This window comes from Phasianus colchicus, chromosome 3 (genome assembly GCF_987193195.1).
Source record: "Phasianus colchicus chromosome 3, bPhaCol1.hap1.1, whole genome shotgun sequence".
NCBI lineage: Eukaryota > Metazoa > Chordata > Aves > Galliformes > Phasianidae > Phasianus > Phasianus colchicus.
The window spans coordinates 80,309,253-80,329,208 of record NC_143438.1 but is presented as its reverse complement, the minus strand read 5'-3'; the positions used below and the strand labels follow the sequence as shown (position 1 = coordinate 80,329,208).

The 19,956-nt window shown below is 45.9% G+C and overlaps 1 protein-coding gene across 9 annotated transcripts in view; it reads left to right on the top strand.

The window, feature by feature from the left end:
• Nucleotides 1-443: 443 nt before the first annotated feature.
• The window catches only part of TRPS1 (transcriptional repressor GATA binding 1), a 210,998-nt gene continuing 191,485 nt past the window's right edge, over nt 444-19,956 (top strand). For 6 of the 9 annotated variants that reach the window (XM_090137922.1, XM_090137920.1, XM_090137918.1 and 3 more), the window contains exon 1: nt 444-572. Coding sequence is in view for 1 of the 9 variants with exons in the window: in XM_090137921.1 (XP_089994047.1) it covers nt 1,215-1,224 (10 nt within the window). In the remaining 8 variants the exon portion in view is untranslated. Of the gene's footprint in view, nt 573-953; nt 1,225-13,917; nt 18,962-19,956 lie in introns of those variants that run through there. The other 3 variants (XM_090137921.1, XM_090137919.1, XM_090137923.1) reach the window with 2 other exon arrangements.

The window sequence follows — 19,956 nt, the reverse complement described above, 5'->3', positions numbered from 1 at the left end:
TCCCTCGCTCCCTCCCCTCGCGCCGCGCGTGCCCGCGGGCCCGGCCCGGCGGCGGCGCTGAGGCCGCGGCGGAGGCGGCAGCGTTGGGGGGCGGCGCGGGCCGCGCGGCGGGGCCGCCTGCACTGTCTCTTTAAGGGCGCTCCGTCTGGGGTGGCGCTTTCCTCCGCGAAGGCTCCTTTGATATTAATAGTGTTGGTGTCTTGAAACTGACGTAATGCGGGGAGACGGAGGTCCTGACAAGCGATAACAGTCCCTGATAACGCGCCGGCCGCCCCGCGCTCCCAGGCCGCCGCCTCGCCGCCGCGCCGTGCCCCGGCTCCGCGCCCCCCGCCCCGCCGCGCCCCCGCCCCCGCCCCGCGCCGGCCCCGCCGCCCCCTCCCCGCGGCGCGGGGCCGAGGGGGGAGAGGAGGCAGCAGCGCCGCGGCCCCCCGCCCCCCCCACCCCCCCGCTCCCCGGCCACCGCCACATAATCCGCGGCCAACTCCGCCGGCAGCAGGAGACGGTTCATGGCTCGCGCCGCGGCTCCACCATCTTCCAGGCTGCCGGGGCCGCCGCTGACGGTTAATCAACAGGTACGGCGCGGGGGGGCGGGGGGGCGGCGGGGAGGGCGCCGGGGCCGGGAGGGGGCGGCGCGGCGGCGGCCGGGGCTGAGGGGGGGGGGGCGCGGGGCGGGGGCGCGGAGCCCGCGGCGTGTGCCCGGGGCGGGGGGGGGGCAACCCCTCCTCAGTGTGGGCCCCCCCTTCCACCCCCCCCAAAAAAAAACAACAAAGCCAAAAAAAAACAAAACCCCACCACCACCACCACGAAGGGGGGTGGGCGCAGCCGGAGCGCTTCTCAGGTTTCAGAGGGATTTTTCGATGCCCCCCACCCCGACCCGCGCGCCCCCCTCCCCCCCCCCCCCGGCGGTGGGTCAAAGCCATGTGCCATGGCCGGGAATGGGCGAGCGCAGAGCGGCGGCGGCCCCGCCGCGCTCGGGAGGGTCAAGTTCAGGGAGGAGGGGAGCAGCCCACGGCGCGGCTCTGCCCGGCTCTGCCCTCCCCGCTCAGCGCTGTGCCCCGGCCCGGGGCGCTCTGGGGGGAGGGGAGGGAGCGCGGCGCGGCGCGGGGGGCGGCGGCGGAGGACGCCTCGCACCGAGGAGCTGCGCCCGCACGGCCCCGCGTCGCTGCCGGCAGCCGTAGTGCGGAGCGCGACGCGCGGGGCGCGGAGGCAGCACCATGAGCAGCAGTAAGTTCGGGAAAAAGTTTTTTTTCTTTTTTTTTTTTTTTTTCCCCCGGGGGGGCTGGGGTCCGCGCACACCGCGGTGGGATCGGTGTTGTTATGTTTTGTTTTGCGTGTTTTGTTTTTTCTTCCTTTTTTTCCTTTTTTTTTCTTTCTTTTTTTTCTTTTTTTTTTCCTTTTTTTTTTTTTTTTTTTTTGCAATCAGAGCACGGAGAGACGTAAAACTTTTCCTTCTTAAAGGCGAAGCTCTGCCCGCGTCGCTGCCCTCCCCGCCGGCCCCGGAGCTGCCCCGTGCTGTCCGCGGTGCGATGAATGGGGTGGGCGCGGAGCGGTGGCTCCGCCGGAGGCTTTGTTTCAGGCACCGCGCAACTTTTGGGCCCCCTGTTTTTTTTTCTTTTTTTATTTTTTTTAAATATATATTTAAAATCAGTGATGTTTTGGTAAACTTTAGAGACAGGGATGAGCTGAAGGGGACGTATCTCGGTGCCATCCCAGTGGGTCCCAGCGCGGCTGCAGCCAGAACAGCCCCGGTGTATCCCGCTGCAAAAGGAAAAGTATTTCCTACCTCAAACAGCGTTTTGCGCCTATTGGAGGTGCGGAACGCGCTGCCTCCGCTGAGCGCATTTGGAAGGCTGTTAGGAACAAGCAGCAATTCCCTACGCTCCGGTTTTATTTAATCAAGTTCAGTACAGGAGCCACCGAAGTGCCATCCCGGCAGCGCTCCTCAGCTGCAGCCGGGGATGTTGGTGGCATCATGTTACTTTCCTGTTGGTTTTAGGAAAAGTTGAGCACGCAGCAGAGGCTGCCAGAGTGAGACATGGCGAGGGGCAGCAGAGGAGAGCGGCGGGCAGAGCCAGGTCCTGACGTGGCCAAAATGGGAATGAAAGGCGCAGGGCGCTGGGCTGCGGCGAGGTTCCCTCGTGGGTCCGGCAGCACGGATCCCACCGGTGACATTTAGGGAAAACCTCACAGGGTGAGGAGCTTTTTTAAGTGCTCCGGGTCTGTGAGTAAATAGAGGGCTTGTTTGAGAACATCAGCTATTTCCTGTAAGTTGTGATGCTGACAGGACTGTCTGGAAATGATATCAACACTTCGAAAGATTTTTTTTTTTCTTTTTTTAACCGCTGAATGAAAGTTTGTTAATAACGCGGTCAGACCAAAGCAGTGGAACACTTCTCTACAGAGTAAAAAATAGAAAGACTTTTTCTTCTTTCCTCTTGAAGAAGGTGTACCTGCTGCTTGGGGCACACAGAGCCAGCGGTGTCAGTGCCTGTTTGTATGTGGGCTGCTCGGGGCAGCAGAAGGCTCCTTTGCCTTTATGGGATCAGGAGAAGTCAGACAGAGAACATCAGTCAGTCCATAACCCGCCCTGCTCGCTCCGGTCCTTGCTTTTTGTTGTTGTTGTTGTTGCACATAAGAACTTTTCCTCTCTCTTTGAAACTTTGCGTGAATGTAGTCACAACAAAGTAAGTAAAGGGCAAAGTTGCATCAGCTTCCAAGCATATATGTTGGATCCTCAACGGACTCTCAGTAATAAGGAGCGTTGTTTTTTTCTCTTTATTTCATAGAAATGTTAATAAAGGAAAAAATGTAAATAGCAACTCCAGAGATCTGAGACTTCCTTGGGCATCAAACATGCTGCAGCCAGGTTACCCTCGCTTATTTTAATGCCTTCATAGTGTGATTTATGCTGCTGCTGAGTGGGGTGCTTCCGTCTCTATTAGCGATAGAGTGAGTTCAGCATTACTGTATGACTCCATCTCAGGGTTATGTTTCTATCATGTGTTGCGCATCAGTCGTAGGAACTTGCACAGTGTGCGCTGTTACCGTGCTGCGTGTGGGGAGCTTTATTATTCACATGTTGTGATTGCTGAGCCCCGTGTGGACCCGAGCGCCTCTGAGGTGCAGTGGCTGCTGTTAGATCTCTGCGTTTCAGGCATGTTATGTTTTAATGCCAGCTGACACAGAGGGTTTTCTATTTTCAAAGCTTTGTGCAAACAATGACTAATTACTTTCTGTTCGTGTGAATTACCTCTTTTAGCACTTTATCAGGCAGTCGCTTTGAAACAAAACTGTTTTACATTACACTGCGAAAGAGTTAAAAAATTAGCAAAGACGTGTAGGGAAAAACCAAAATTTTAATTACAAACAGGCATCTTTGGGTATGTATTTAAATTGTTCTTTTTATGTGGAACTTTCCTTCTGAGTTTGGGAGGGCGTATACATATGAATATTTATGTCTCTTATAAACTCTTGACAATATTTTAATGTAATAATCTTAATAGAAACTGTCTCAGATCTCAGCGGCAGCCGTGCTGGCAGTATCGCCTTAATAAAGGTTTGTGGGTAGCACCAAATACAACATTGTGAGAAAGTTTATGGCGAAATATTTTTGAACACGACGGGCTGGGAATCTGACAACCCTTTTTGTTAGGTGCAAGTAAAGTGGAAATAAATTACATTTTTAATACAGTTTCAGTTAAAACAAACTGCCACCTGGTAGTAAAAGTATCGGGCCGAACAGAAATATATTCTGATGGAGATATTCAGCTGGGGTGCAAAATGAGGCCATTCATCCACACGCTGACAGCGTTCCAGTCGGTGTTTGCCCTGCTTAATTTAGTTCTTCCACACAACATGGGGCAGTCTGGGGCTGGTTTTGGCAGATCCGGGCCGCACGGAGCTCCACGCTTTGTCCCTGGTGCTGCACCTCGGGAGGCAAGATGCAGTTGGTTTGCAGTAACAGCGGACAGGTATATGGAGAAAAGGCATACGCTTTCTTCTTTGTTTCTGAAAACTTCTGAAGTTCCTACCTAGTGAGAAAACAATGCCATTTTCCAGTCCTGGTGATTAATAGTAAAACCAGCATGGTCTGCACCCATCTATTGTACAAATACCATTGCCTGCTGACCTTTGGATACATTAATTACAGCGTATCTGGTCCAGGTTCTACTATTTTTGTCTGTCTGGAAGATAAATAAAAGTGCCCTTTCCAGTCCTCCTGGAGTAGGAGAACAACTTTTTTCTTGGTACTGTCATGAATTATGGAGTTCATTTTTGAATGCTGCACCAATGGAGCTCTCTTTTTCTTAAGATAAGCTTGCACCATAGAAGAACATTTGCTTACTCCAAGACTGCTTTCAGTTCACTTCTTACTGCGTTTAAAAACTTTCTAGGCTTTACTTTTTTTGGAGTGTGTTTACTAATTAAAAGGGAAAAAAAAGCACGTAATGAGTTCTATCGGATGATGCGAAGGATTAAAGCGCAATTACACCCCTAAAGAGCAAATGTTTACAAGGGCGAGACTTGTAGCTGTGTCGTGTGGATGATGCTGGCTGCTTGCTCCTTGATGTAGGTCGCACCTCATCAATAAGGCCCTACCAGGGCTGTGTGCGGGGCCAGATGTGCAGAGCCCAGAGCTCAGCAGTGCTACTGGGGCAGGGCAGGGAGCGGTGCCATCCGGTTCCCAGTTTCGTCAGGCAGACTGGGGCTCAGATTAAGCACGGAGTGATGGGAGAATGAGCACCATGGCCTCAGCTTAGTCCCCAGTGGACATTTTGTGGCAGCCTGGGAGCGTCGTGCGGCTGAGCACTGTCCGGCTGGATTGGTGTCACGGGGTTTGGAGGAGCGTGCTGTAGGTGGACCAGCATAGCCGTGTGTAAGGAACTTTGTTTAATAGCCGTCTATGTTTTGTTCGTCTTTTGTGCTATCGATTTCTTTTTTCCTAGTACCTTTTAAAGCGATTCTTTAAAATTTAATAACACTGCCAGTGGAACATGCATCTAAAGCTGAATAGAAAATGCTAATCTTTCTGTCGGTGATTTTTATTATATCAGCCTGTTGCATTAACTAAGGAATTTTACTCCTGCTGCGGATTTCTGTACGTGGATTTAGGAAACCTGGAGAAGTCCTCTACTGCGCGGTGCTGCCCAGCATGGGACGCCCTGTCTGCCCGCTTTGTGGGACCTGGGAGTGCTGTGCTGGTGGGCACAGTTCCCATGGGGTGCTCCTGTGCTCCTGTATCCAGAACAGGAGGGCTGAGTTGCAGAGTTCAGTCATTTTTTTTCTTTCTTTCTTTAGCTGCATTGCACACGTATAATTTCTCATAAGTCTGCTTTCTTTTCAGGCTCTGATTGACTTTTATTTTTTCTTTCCCTTAAATTTATTTTAAAATATTTAATTTTTAAAATGTTACTAGCCCTTTAAAAACCTGTAATAAATGCTTTACAAGTGGCTAGACACCTTCCCTGGTGGTTTAATTTATACAAGCAGGAAACTTTCTCTCCTTCTTTCTCTCTCTCTTTCTTGTTTTCTTTAAACCAACTGACGTAATGCCAAACTTTGCTTTAAAAGAACAGACAGAAGTAATTGGTAGCTTTTAACTTTTAATAATGTTCTGGATTGGTTTTAGTGGCCAAACTGCCATTTTTTAAAAATTCAAGTAAAAACGGGCTTGTGGCCTGAGGAAGAAAGGCCCTGTTGATGCAGTTATTTTTATTCTTGTTTTTCAATCTGTTATTAAAAATCTTTCCTGCTGAGCTCTGCTGGATTTCTCCAATTGCTCTTTGTGATGGCTGGTGCATTTCAGGTTACGGTAACTTAAACTGTTTTCTGATTTATTATTTTTTTTCTTTTTCTTTTTTTTTTTTTTTTTTTTTTTTTCGAATGGGCATTTTGAGATGCCCTGTGCCTTTTCTTTTTTAGGCTTCATTTCTTGCCTCTTTTCCCTTCCCTCTCACCCAGCATCCAAAGTCTTACTTTAGAGAGGCTGTTTGTTTTCATTCCGAGAGGACTAATACTATAGCTACCTTCAATGAATATTATTTTACCAGGATGAGAGGATTTTACACCTGTCAGTGGCACTGATTGGAACGGTACTCACTACTCATTTCTGAGGATGGTAGATGCTGTCTGGCAGTGTGGCTGCTTTCTGTGCTTCCTCCACCTCATATTTTTAAAACAACCAAGTTTTACAATATGCTTGGTTATAGACTTGGTGATTTGTGTCCACAGCATGACAATGGGAACAAGAAAGTGCAACGGAAGGATTTTATAATTGACTATACTTAAGAAAATCCAGTGTATTATCTTTTTTTTTTCCCTCCTCTTTTTTATTTTATTTTTTGTTTGTTTGTTTTTAGAGTTTTCTGAGTTGTTTCCTTAATTTCTTTCCCGCCTCTGCTGGGGTTTCGAGCGCAGACAAGCTTTCTACGGTAACAGTCGGCGTTGAGCAATAGACTTTCTTGACGAAGTTGACGTCAGGACGACTTCATAAGTTGGCAAGTAGGGAAATCTTTCAAAGACCGAGTTGGCTTGTGCCAGTTTTTCCTTCCTTTAGGGGAGACACTCCACCCAGTAGGAGGTTACCCCACCCAGTGTGGAGAGCTATAATTCAGTGGCAACACTTTAAATGTCAATCCTCCCTAGGGTTTAAACCCCAGACTTGTCTTGCCTCAATCTTTCTATTGAATCTAACATTCAATCTGTTGAAGTAACCTCTCATCTTCATAAGCGCTTTTTGGGCTTGATCCTGCAGTTCTCATTCTTGAAAAATACGCATTGACGTCAGGGGGACTTTTTGGTTCGGTAGAGCTGCAGGATTGGCCTCTGCAGGGTGGTGTGTGGCTGTGTGTCTGGAAGGAGGGTTGTGTCTGCTTGATGAATACTGTATGTAATCCATGTTGTTACAGATGAAATCTGAAGAAGTCCTGCACTAAAACAGATCTTCGATGAGTGAAGTGCACTTATTTTTATTTATCATTTTGTCACATTAACATATGAGCTTTAAAATTTCCGACTGTGAAGAATGTCAGGCATTTCTACCCCTTATATTTATCTATATCACGCGATAGGCATTTTTGAATGCTCCTACTGGCAGTGCTTTTTGTGATCTGATGGAAAATGAACACTGTGGCTTGCGACTCACTGCCTGCCATGGTCACTGAGGTACTCAGATAGGGCTGAGAACTTGCAGGGAAAAAAGTTTTGAGGTGTTCACTAAGACAGTGCACAGTTTTTATATGAGCATTTTGCTTCCTTCTGGCGTCAATTCTCAAGCATCCCTTCCAGATTCCACGTTCCTTTAGTCAGACTGACAGTGCAGAGGGGAATATATAACTTGATATTGTAAAAATGTTACAGAATAAGCACCGTGGTGTTAATCTCTGCATTTTGAAAATGAGCCAGCATTTTTAGTTCACTAATATATCTGAAGAAAAGTCCGTAAAAGATAATGTTAAAAATCATCAATGTGCTTATGTTTCTCAGCAAGATTTACTTCAGCAATATGCTTCAGTTTTGCCTCAAACCATTTCAAGCCACCTCTGGTCCAAGAATGTACCAGTTCTTGGTTCCTGGAAGATTAAGCGTGACAGTTTCTATTATATAATGAACAGCAGTATTGTTTGAACAAAGGTAACATATTTTGATTTGTGTACTCTTTTTTGGCAGCTGGCACTAGTGTAGGTCTAAAATGAGTGGTGATCTAACAGTGTAAATATCTGAATGTTCTTGAAACGCACTGTATGGATGTAATGTGTTTAAATCATTGAATCTATCTATCTATATTATATAGAATGTGTATGGATGTGTATATACAAAGCCGTAAATGGTGTGTTCTGCTATCTGTAGCCTTCAAATGTGTATCCTTTGGGTATTCTTGACCTACTTCGCAAAGTCTGCAAGTCTGAAATGCACACTAAAACTTTAAAAATTAAACATACAGCTTGGCGGTTCACAAAAACAGTGGGGACAGATTTTCTAGTAGTTAATTGGAAAATGATAAAATGCTTTGCCTAGACAGATACCTTGCAGACTGCTTTTGGATGTGCCAGTGACTTTATTGGGACTATTTAAAAACCCTGCAAAACAACACATCAAATCAAAAGCCCAACCACACAAAAACCAAATTCTCAACTGGTATCGAGGGGGGGAGGAACAGGTACATACTGAAGTGGAGTATTGCCTAAAATTCCTGTGGCTTAATGGAAGCAAAATTGGTTAGAACAAAGCAGTTTTCTTTGGGGGGAAAAGTTTTTCAGTGTGTTTTCGAAGTGTGATTCTTTTTAACTTTTTCATATACTGATCTTCAAGTGAAAGCTGTGCGTATGTGGAACCCCATCCAAAGCTTGCTGTGCAGCTGAAGAACTGCTTCGTGCATTTGGTTAATAAAACAAAGATTTATCTTATTTCAGCTTCTCAAAGTGGAGTTAGCTTGCTTTTCTGTTAAGAGTTCTTGTTTTTGGATGTGTTAAGTACACTTCATCAGGCATTCCCTAGCTGCTACCACACAGGATAAACCAAAAATGCAGTACATGCTGCTTGTTGCTGAGCTTTCTCCTCTGCCCATAGAGATGTACATGCACATTTAACAAAGTAAACCTTGCCCCAGATACCTGAGGCAAAAGCTTGTGGAAAGCCAAGCCAAGCCTCGCCGTGTGTGCCTTGTTTTATGTCTTGCAGGTGAGCAGTGACTGCTGGGCACGTGGGAGCGGGGTGGCTGCACCGGGCACCTGGCTCGGGGTGCTCAGAGCAGGGCTGTCCCTGGGGCTGTCACAGGAGTGGGAGTCTCCTCCAGCCTTTTCAGAGCAGACGTTTTTGTTAGAACTGAATTGTTTACTGAGTGTTGTGTATATCAGGATGAAAAAAAAGAAAATAATATAGTGGATTAAATTAATCTCGTAATAGTTGTTTGAGCATACTGTAGCAGTGTAAATCATCTTGTGGCATTGAGCTGATATTTCCAGTCTTATAGGGGGGAAGATCAGAAGTTATCAACAACGTATATCTGAGTCATTCAGCTACAATAAATCTTCTGACAAACACCCACCCCTTGCACACCCAGAGATACTCTCTGAGACTGTTGAAATTCAGCACACACCTGTATCTTACGTGTGAGTCTGTAAGCATGAATAGGAGATGTGTCCTCAGCTGCAATCACATGGTGTTGTTTCCTCTGCTAAGCTACAGCACCAGCAATCAAAACAGTCCCGGCACCAGAAGTCAGTTTTCCACTTGTTTGTTGCTGCCTGCGTAGCCATCAAGGTTGTCTCCTTCCCTGGAAGACATTCTGAGGAATGGTTAATTGCAGAGAAAGGCAGGCTATGGCTGAGAGCACGGCTCTGTCACAGCTCAGGGTACGAAACTGTATGTGCTTCATTTGTATCAAGTAAGAAGCAATCGTGCCTAATCCACTTTTATCTAGGTATCATTCTGTCATGTGTAAGGTATGCTCTGCCTTGCTGCCTCTGTTCTCTGCCTCTCTGTCTCTCCTGCACACTCTGGCTGCTGGATGCACATACATACATGCTAAAAATACATGTAAACTGAAGTCCATCTGTATTGCATATTTTTTTTCTTTTTCTATAAAAACACCAGTGTTTGTATTGTTCTTTTTCTGAGCCCTTAATGAGTTTAAAGAATTTAATGTGACTTAATGAGGGTTCTTATTCTATTTCTGACACAGAGACTAATGAGGGAAAAGTAGAACAAATTGAAACCCAACTTTTACTTGTGGTTGGTTTCATGACGTCATCAAATGCAGGATATTACGACTCCTGGAAAAGTTTGCAAATCCAGGCAGGAGTCCATTTTGCATCACTGCCCTTGTTTATGACACAAAGTTTGCTAGTGAGAAAACAGAGCTGAGCATAATTTTTTTTTTTTCTTTTGATGTTTGGGTTGCTTTGATTTTTAGGTAAATGCTGCTTATAAAAGTGAATCTCACTTGATGCACATGCCGACGTGGGGGAAATTTAGATACCACTAAGAATTGATTAAAACCCTCTGATTGCGGTGCTGATCTGCTCCCTGCTCGCACACGCTGAACCTTCTGCTAACTTCATCTGCAGTCAGATCTGATCCTCACCAGAAGGCTGGCTAATTGCATTGCATTTCATGAACTGTGGTTCTTTGGGACCTATGCTGCACTTTGGTGCAGTTATCACTTTAAAGCAGCCTTTCTGAACTGATAAGAACACTTCCTAATGCTCTGTCTTGCACTTTGCTTCTCTCCTCACTATGGCCAAAGCAGTGCTTTGCAGCACAGACCAGTCTTTGGCATGACTGCAGGCTGGCCTGACACCTTTATAGGATTTCTTCTGATTGGAAATCAGTTTGCTTCCAAAATTGGAATTTAAAATGTGGGCTTTTACAGCACACTTGTTTCTTAGTCCTTTTGCTATTCACAACCCACTTTCTTTTTTTCTATCATCAAGTGTCTGAAAGGTGATAAAATCAATAGCAGTGAAGCTCTAGTATTGCGTGTATATCCGTGTAAGCAGACCGTAAGATAGATGTGATGCTATGGACATCAGGGTATTTTTGACAGGCTGAGGTAAGCTGTGATTTTCACTGTCCGCAAAATCTTCTTTTGATGTAACCAATTGGGGAAAGTGGCAGAACAGTACATATGCTTTTCTATGCTATCTGATTCTTTTCTGTATTTATTGTTGGTATTTTAGCAATATCAGATAGGCAGTAGTGTGTTGTCTTAGGTGGACGTTAGCGCTTTGCTCTCTTGTTGTTGTTACGCATCTCGGAACTGTGATGGATTTTATTTTATTGTTCCCTCTTTTATATTACTTTCTTTTGCAATTAGATGTTGTTTTTGTGTTGTTGACTGCAACATGAGACAGTTCAAGTAAATTAATAAGAATTTGAATTGGAAATAGGATCATTTTTAACCAACTTTCTTGAGCATTATCATGCAAACAGAAAGAGAGTAAGTAGTCCGGTTGGTTTTTCTAAATGTATATATGGGTGTTTGTGGTTTGTTTTTTTCTTAATGAAGGTTTTCATAATTTGGTAGTTTAGAAAACACGGGTATGTTCTGAAAATATTTCTCACAGATGGCAGATCTGAGTCGGTAGCTTTCAGGTAGATGGTTTTGCTGCAACATATGGAGTCTAGAGCTGAGCAGTTTTCTGGAGTTTTAAAACCATTGGAAAGCAAGATTTATTGGACCTTAAATATCCCAGTGGTACAAATTTATTTGGTGTTCATGGCAGTCTCAGATTAACTTTCCTTAGAGATTTGCTGTGGTATTGCATTATCTAAGGAACATTTAAAATGGGTTTGCCTACCTTTTTTCTTCAGTGATTTCTGACTTCTAATTTGTGTGTAGGAAAATCTGTACTAACAAAGGTGACCTGTTAGCGCTACTGAACTTTATGGTACAAACTGTTTTACCTGGATGGATCAAAAACAAGACTCTGAAAAGCTGGCATTTTTAAAGATTTTTCTTTCAGCAGAGCAGTGTGGCAGTGGTTGTTGGCGGTGGGAGGGAGCCTAGGAAGTAGTTACAGGAGAAAGAAAGAAAGAAGACAGCTGTGGAATTTATTTTACTGGGTTAAAGGAGACTCATGGCTAAGCAAGCTTTACCTTCTTGGGTTTTCAGGATTTATTGCCCAAAAGACAGATGTCTGAATGGAAAGGGAACTAGGATATTGTAAAATCCATCACGACATGAAGTGCTATTACTGCATGGGAATACAATTTATTAATTTTTTTCACTCCAGCAAATGGTGACTTTCTTTGTCTTATCAGAAGGAATTTTGGATGAAACCTTAGTGGAGTAATGCCATAAACGGTGGGCTAGCTAGCTGTAGATGCAGTCGTGGCAGTCTGCACTGTGCAACAGTGCTGCTTTCGTTCAGGAACGGGGCTGAACCCACTGCAGAAAAGTACCTCGATGCTTTCTTAGAAACTGTGCTATATGAAAGAGGAAAGGGCAAGAAGGAGAGCAGAGAGAGCGCTCTGATATATGAGCTGAGATTATGGATGTTGTAATGCCATTTATTGTAGAATAGTATAGAAAAATCACATTGGGACCAAAGTTCCCGTGGATTAGCATGAGATATTTATTACCATTTTCCTGTGTTTTCCCTGGTTAGGATCTAATCCTTCAGTGTCTGGAGCAGCTTGGAGTTAAGAATTTGTCCTTTCAGAGGGGAAAACATTGCCAGCTAAAGGATTTCACTATTTCACTACCTGTATTTATTTATTTCAATGCCTTTCTGCCCTGGTATTTTCCAAAGTGAAGAGTTTAAGACTGGAAGAAAGAAATGGGGGACAGGAAAGCCAAAAGAGTACCTGGGGCACATATCTGCCCGGTAACTAGCATTTACTGATTGCTATTTACTGCCAAGACGATTACAGCAGTTGTGTGCCGGAGGAGCAGCCCGCACGCAGCCAGTACACAGGAATGAAGTGAGCTTGAGTGCAATTCTGAGGTGACTAAAAGGTTTGCTTGTGACATACTTGTAGCAAAAGCCATTTTCAGTTGCCTGGTACCATACCCAAACGCTGTAATTTCATGAGTGACACATTTGATTATGAGCACCCATCAAAAGGCTTCTTATAGGCATCTTGTTTGAAAGAATGCACTTGAACTAAATAAATACTCACAGGTCAGATAAATATGTTGATCTATCCTTCTAATTCAACGTCTGCAGCTTCATGCCCTATTTCAATTTCTTCTGATTTTTTTCAGTTTTTTCAGTTTGTTTAAAAGTGTACTTTCTGCAGAGGTGATGCAGCCCATAATTGTGCATTCCTTGCTTGGGCAGAGCTTCCATTTGTGTCCTTGGGAGTTGGTGTGAGCCAGAGCTGCTGCTTGTTTTGTGCTTGATACGGAAAGAATATGATTTGTATAGGAGACCCCTCCTTCTCAAAACTGACTTGCTGTGATGAACACTACTTCCTGGGGAAAAGGCTGTATGATTTTCAGTCCATTCTGTCAAGTTTTAGTGAACAGTATGAGCTTATTAGAGGTACCAGTGAGGAAAGAAAAGGAGAGGAATTGGGGCACGTCTTACCTCTGTGTTAGAGAGAATAAAGTATAAAAAGCCTCTGCAGAGCTTGCTTAGTGATTCTTTGCTTATCATCTTTTCATGATGGAATATGCACGTAGGAAAAACACAGGAGTTAATGTTTACTTTCTGGATGTTTTATCGTCAAGCAAAGAGAACTGACAGTTTCATGGTTAAGTGCTTGAAGTTTTAGGCTTTGCAGTTGTTGAATTAATCACTGCAAAGCTAAGTCATTGTGTACCTTTTTAAGATTTTTTTTTTGTCTTTTTGATGAAAGGGAGATATCTTGTTCTTTCTGACTTTGGAGCCTGGTTATCAGGCTCTTCAGCTTTTCCTTCCTTGAACTATCTCGGGAGTTATTCTTCCAGTAGATGGTGAATTTCCTTACAGATTTGATAATTTATGGGTTTCGGAACCACGCTGTAGAATGGGCAGATGCATTTTAAAGCATTTTTTTTATTTGTGTGGAAAACACTGGATTCTTAATTATAGGTTTACAGATATTGCTGCTGCTGTTACTTTGCTTTGTGCAGCATTATCTGGGTGTTTTACTGAGATGTTGCTTAGGCAGAAGTCAGACTTGCAAGGGATTTTTTTTTTTTTCTCAGTAAATGTTAAAGATGGGCAAAAAGAGACAAAGATCCCATCTTTGTAGCGTGCTGTACATCAGAGTTGATAGAACTTCAAGCTATTTACTCCCTGGTTTTAAAGAAAGATGAAAAGGCCCTTGGAAAGATTAACTTTATTTCTGGCAACATTTTCATAGAATTATATTATGGCAAAGACAAAATCAAAGGATGAATGGACAAAGTTGGGATTTTTGCCATTTTTTTTTTCTGAAGCTATGTAAGCTTTTTTTTTTTTTTTTTTTTAAATAAAAAATGTATGTAGAATGCGATGTTTCCCACAAGAGCACCTTCACAAATTTAGCATAAAGAAAATGCATTTTAATTCAAAGACACTGGTACATTTGTTAAGGCTTTGAAAGCAGTAATCCAACAGGTACATAAAGCTGTAATGATAAACATGATGATTATTTGTATCTAGCATTGTTAGACTACATGATTTACTTTAGTGCATGTTCAGATTAATTTTATTTATTTAAGATATCCAGCCTATTCCGCATGTTAAATGCAAGGTCTCTTGGCTTCTCATTTTGCTGTTTTTAATGTCATCTTGCTCATTTCAGTGCATAAAGTTTTCATTTTAAGACTTTCTTTTAATTTAGAAAATGTCTGATTACAGTTGGAGAGTACACAGGGAAGCCGCGTGCTGGATGGGAGTGAGACCACTTGTCTCGGGTCCCCAGTGTCGAGGGCCACAGTGATGAGGCACAGGGAGCTGTGCACGCTGCTTGTTGAAGTCATCTGCTTTCAGCACCGTATAAACAGTGTTGCAAATACACAAGTGCAGAGTGCTTGCAGTGATGTGGGCACGGCGTGGATCCCCACTGTGCACTACTCAGGTGCGGGTCTTAGCATGCAGGCCATCTTCCTAGCCCAGCGGTTGTCTCCTTCTAGTAGGCATCCTTACAGTGCAAACCCAGCATTTGGGGATGGCCTCAGTGGAAAGCACACTGGCATACTGTGAGCCGCTCTTTAACGGCTGCTGGGTCCATCTTCCTGCACACGACAGACTGAAAGTGCAGGCTGATCAATCCTCTGAACGGGGAGGACAGGACAGGACTTAAACCAGCGGCAGGTTTCTTGGCTTTGCCAAAGGGCAGCAGAGAGAAAGGCTCGTCAGAATAACCCATTGTTTTTGTCAGAAGTCTTAAAGCCTGACAACTACACCAACAGGTCATTTAATTTTCACCCTCTGCAGTCACAGGACCCTTGTCCTAAGCGTGCTTCCCAAACCTGCGCTTTCTTTCAGCAGGCGTCCGTGCTGAGGCTGTAAATTCTCCCCATGTGTTTGCATATACACACTCAGGGTAGCCCAAAATCTAAATATGCGCTGCTGAGTGCTCGTGCTCACCGAGGCCCCTTTTCTACACTGCTGCTTGGAGCCTGTTCAAGTGCGTGGTAGAAACCCATAGCCATGTTCGGGGCCTGGCCCGCCAAGCAGGACAGGCCGCTGGCTAAGGCATGGCAGCTGGGTTCGGCAACTCTGAAGCAGAGGCTGGTAGCAGCGCCTGGCCGGCTGCGGTGAGGGAGGCCTGAGGTAGATGCTTGGGGCTTCCTTGGTTCCACGTACAGGGACAGATTTGGAGGCCTCCCATCTCATTACTGCAGCAGTGCAGGTGAACCCTGTGCACTGGGTTGCTGGTGCTGATTGTGTGGAGTACCCGTGGAGGGAGTGGAGCCACTGTCTCACACCAGGAGGACAGGAGAGACAGGGATCTTCCTTCTAAAAGGTTTTTGTTTTTTTTTCTCACCCCTATTCTTTATTCATAAACCTAACGCAGTTCCACAATTCCCAGACATGTAAAGCTGCAGGGCTTTTTTTGTTTTGTTTAAATCTTTCTGACCCAGCCAAATTTTTGGGGTTGGCATGAGGTGCAGCCAGTACCCATGGCCTTCCAGGGCTTGCTTGGTCTAGAAGTCTGCAGATGTTTTCTGCTGGATCTGGCTCTTAATGAACAGAAAAGATTTTGGCATGCTTATTTCTTTATTTATTTTCAAGGGGAAAATGTGGTTTAAAATGTTGATAATTGTTTTACGTGAACTACTCAGACTTTATGCGACTCTATGGGAAAATGAATGCTCATCAATTTAAAAAAAATCTTCTTTATTCATAAAGCATTCATATTTAAAGTGATTTCTTTTTTTTTTTCCTTAATGAAAATAGGGTTTGGGGAGCATTACAAATAATTATTATTTTTAATTACACGTAGTTCTTCATCAGAGTTCTTGAAGCGGCCCACTGTGATCCTCTGCTGAAAATACCAGGGCTTTTCAAAAGCTTCTTAATTACCCATTTTTACTGCTCCTCTTTGCAATATACACCCAGTAACCAAAAAGAAGAAAAAAGAAAATACAAGAGGGGTCCGCCTACAGGTGTGCATAGGTCAAGCACTTGTTTCTCTTCTGGAATGATAATTTTGCGTTTCCAGCCAGCAGGTAGTACTGCCTGCTATCGGCACCCAGCTTGCTCGCTATGGGGGAGGGAATACTTATCACAGAGCTGCAGTGCATTTTAATCAAGGTTCCCAGAGTGTTTTACAAACATTAATTGCCTCTTAAGGACAGGATGAAGCATTGCACCCATTGTACTGATGGGAGAGCCAAGGCACGGGGAATCTCAATAACTCCTGTCACAGCAAGCCAGGCTGTGAGCAGAGTGTGAACGTCTTCACCCCTGTGCTGCTGAGACGCCTCCCCTCTGCCATCCAGTTTTGCTCACTTTCCTTAAATATGAACTTTTCACACTCATTCTTCTTCCTTGCGTAGTATAAGGCAAGTGCTGTGCTTGCTCTGATGTTGCTCTGAAGTTCTGGTAGAGCTATGTGTGAAAACGCTCTTGGTTTATGTATTTGCTGAGTCCGGAGGCCTCTGCGGCAGGACTTTGATTTGACTGTGAACCTCATGTTTTGCTGCTGCCCTTTGTGGCTCTGTTGGGGCCACTGGATCATCTCCAGAATAGTTCCTGTTTATTACTGATGTCTCACCGCTCTGTGAGTGACAGAAAGAATTCCACTTTTCAGCACAAAAGTTTACCCACTTAATGATTCCCCAGCATGATACATGCTCTGTCTTGTATTTAATTATCTTGTAATTATCAAAGCAGTAATGAAGCTATGCATAAGAAGTGTATAGATCAATAAAAACAGTCCAAAATTATGATGGAGCACTGACAGGCTATGAGCCCAACTGCTTTTTCAATGCTGGTTCCATTTTTTTTTCTTCTGAAAAGTTTTTTTTTTTTTTTTTAAACAGTATCAGAAAAAAAGGATTCAAAGTTGTATTGTTTACTCCTAACTGATGATGATCATGCATACGTTCTGAGTGATTTGCAAAAGGCTGTGTAAGTGCTAATGAAAGTTTGTATTGGAGTGGCTGCTAAGAATATGATCATTGTTACCAATTTATTAACACCATGAAAGATTTCCTGTCCTAAAAAGACTGCCAGGCAGCGTCATAATCCAGAGTGGGCAGAGCCATGTGGTAGGTTTGACTGAGCCCCTTTGACAATTATATCATTTATTTAGCTGTCTATCTTTAGAAGTTGGGAGGCCAAGCTTTGGTTTCAGAGGCATGCCGAAACTCTCGCGCTGCATGCATGGCAAGGGCAGTGGAATACCAGAGTGCTCGCTTGGGCTTTAACTACTAAATAATGTGGTTGCACATGACACAACAAGAACAGAGGTATAATCCTGCCCTGTGAAGCAGGTCACATGTTCCAGGTTCTCTGTAATGTATGCAAAGTAGCTGCTTAAATCATTACGAGTGTGTAAATCATCTTCTTCATAAACAATACCATCAAGGTACAGTCAGGCAACATGTCTCTTGTGGGTTGACTGGAGCTTGAGTTTCCTTCAGACGTGGAGGAGGTACGTCAGTGCGTGTGAAGCAGATTCATCTGTTGCTGCAGTGTGGTCTCTGCAATGTTTTGGATTTCTGAGATGAATATGCTCAGGCTGTCTTCTTCACATTGAATCCTGAAGTGCAGGGAAAGGAGGAGGATGTGAATGAGGCTCGTGTAGCCTATACGATGTGAGGCTACCATGAAAAAGTTGCTCCTTTTTCTTCTGGCTTTGTAAGTCACGCAACAGATAACCATTTGCTCCTCTTCGTAACTTTAGTAAGTATTCAGAGCTCCTGTTGCAATGTATGTACGTGCATTTGGGGAGGAAAAGATTTGTTGAGCAGTTTATTAGAGTCATACCTTCTGCTTTAGCAACTGTTCCCCTTATAGACTATGATACTGTTCTTTTTCCTTCTGTCTTTAATGTGCCGATGTACTTTCTGTAACTCCTAAGTAATGACCCACTCCTCTTTAACGCAGTTTTCAATGCTGACTCGTTCAGTGGTGAGTGAAACTGAAAGCGAGATGTGATCTTGTTAAAACCCTGCTGTGCTCCTGCTGAAAGTGGAAAGGTGGTAGTCGTTGCTGTTATTGGAGTTCGTGTCTTTTTTTGTGAGGTGGGGAGGGGTAGCTGGATTGTATGCTCACCTCCCCACCCCCAAATGTTATATTTTGGATTGCTTTAAATAGTTGTTTGGGTGATGTTATTACAGTGAATCATGTTTTTAATGTCTGCTTTAAACACGCGTGAGTTCATAGTGAGACAATAGGAGCCCTCTGTCATTTGCTATCACGTAATGTTTATGCAGCATGTGAAATATCCTTGTTTTGCAAAGACAGGTGGGTCTTCTGAGCAGAAATCCTGTCCCAAATGTGTGAGAACGGATCGTTTTGGTTAAAAAGCAAGAGTGGAGCCGGTGGCTCCGTATGCTGAATGGCAGCTGCTGGCTCAGAGATGCCTAACGTCGGGATTAGAAGTTGGCTCCGTCAGGTTTGGGCTCAGTGGAAGCCAACTGACCACGGTGCCGACCTAATGGTGCTGGACGCCACACCGTGCCCCGCCGCGGCGGGAAGAAAAACGGGAGCAGCCCTCATCAACTTTCAGCACATGTGGAAGCAGAGCTGTGAGAGCGGGGGCATCCCCAGTGCCTCGGCAATTTGCTGAGCGCCCGAGGGCTGCATCTCATTTGCATTAAGAATGTGGAGGTCGCTCCTCGCCTTTATCTCGGCGGCGGGGCCGGTGCAGGCCGCAGGGCCCGCGGCACCCGGACCCGGGTTCGGGGCTGCCTGGGGGCACCGCCGGGCCTCGGCGGCGCCGCGGTGAGCGCTCCGCCTTCGCCCTCCGCCTTCGCCCTCCGCCTTCGCCCTCCGCCTTCGCCCTCCGCTCCCTCCCCCGGGCCGTCCGAGTGGGACCGGCGGGCTCGGGCTCGGGTCCGGCCGTGGCAGCGAGCGGCCGCCCGCAGCAGGTGAGAGCTCTGCCCGGCCTTCGGGACTGCGCGCCCATCGGCGGGGCGAGGCGGTGCTGCGGAGGATGGGGCGAATCTGTGCCCTCGCAGAAACCCCGCGTTCTAACCGGTTTGGTAATGAGGAAAAAAAAAAAAAAGAAAAAAAGAGAGGCAAAACAACTCAGCCTGTGCTTTTTCAATAGAGATAACTGTTATCTCTTATAGAAGTCTACATAAGTGTAAGTAATTGCCCGCACTTGGCTCTGTGACAGGGAAGGGCTGGGATCCGCACGCTCTGCACGGTGCGTGCAGAGAAGCTGCGGGGGCTGCAGGCGTTCGTCCCTCGCTCCAACCGCGGGTAGAGTTCCGTGCGGGAGTTCGTGGTGCCTTGGGAAGGGGGCGGGGAGGGGGGCACGTTGTACGAAAGACTTCGAGCAAAGTTTTGCCGGGATCGTCATTAAAACCAAAGCGAACCAAACAGTCGCGCAGCCGCACCGTGCCGGCTGCCTTTGTTCGGCGCGGAGGTGCCGGGGCCGCGTCAGGAAGGAGCGGCGCGAATCCGCGTCGGCTGCGCTCGTCCTGCTGGCAGACTCGGCGTTTTGCCCCTTTTCCGCCTCATCTCGGCTCCCCGAGCCGGCGCTGCGCGCGAGCTGAAGGGATCCTTGCGCGCGTGCCCGTGCGCGCCGCGGGGCTGCGGAGCCGCGGATCGCCGTGTGGTTCGCACGCCGCGCCGGGCGCTGCCTCCGCGGCTCCGCTTCCGCCGTGCGTGCGCGGCCGGCGGCCGGCGCTGGCGCCTTATCGCAGGAAGCGGTGCGGAAAGCAGTTGCTCCCTCGCTCTACCCGGCTCCCAGGCAGCCTGATTAACGACTCCTCTGTCCCCGCCTGTCACTCAAGTGTTGGGGACGGCACAGTCTCGCTGCTGGCTCTCTGCTGTGTCAGGACTAGTCTCCTTCAATTTTATTTTATTTTAACCAAACTTAGATAAGGCATTGAGTATGATTACAGCCTTTTTTTTT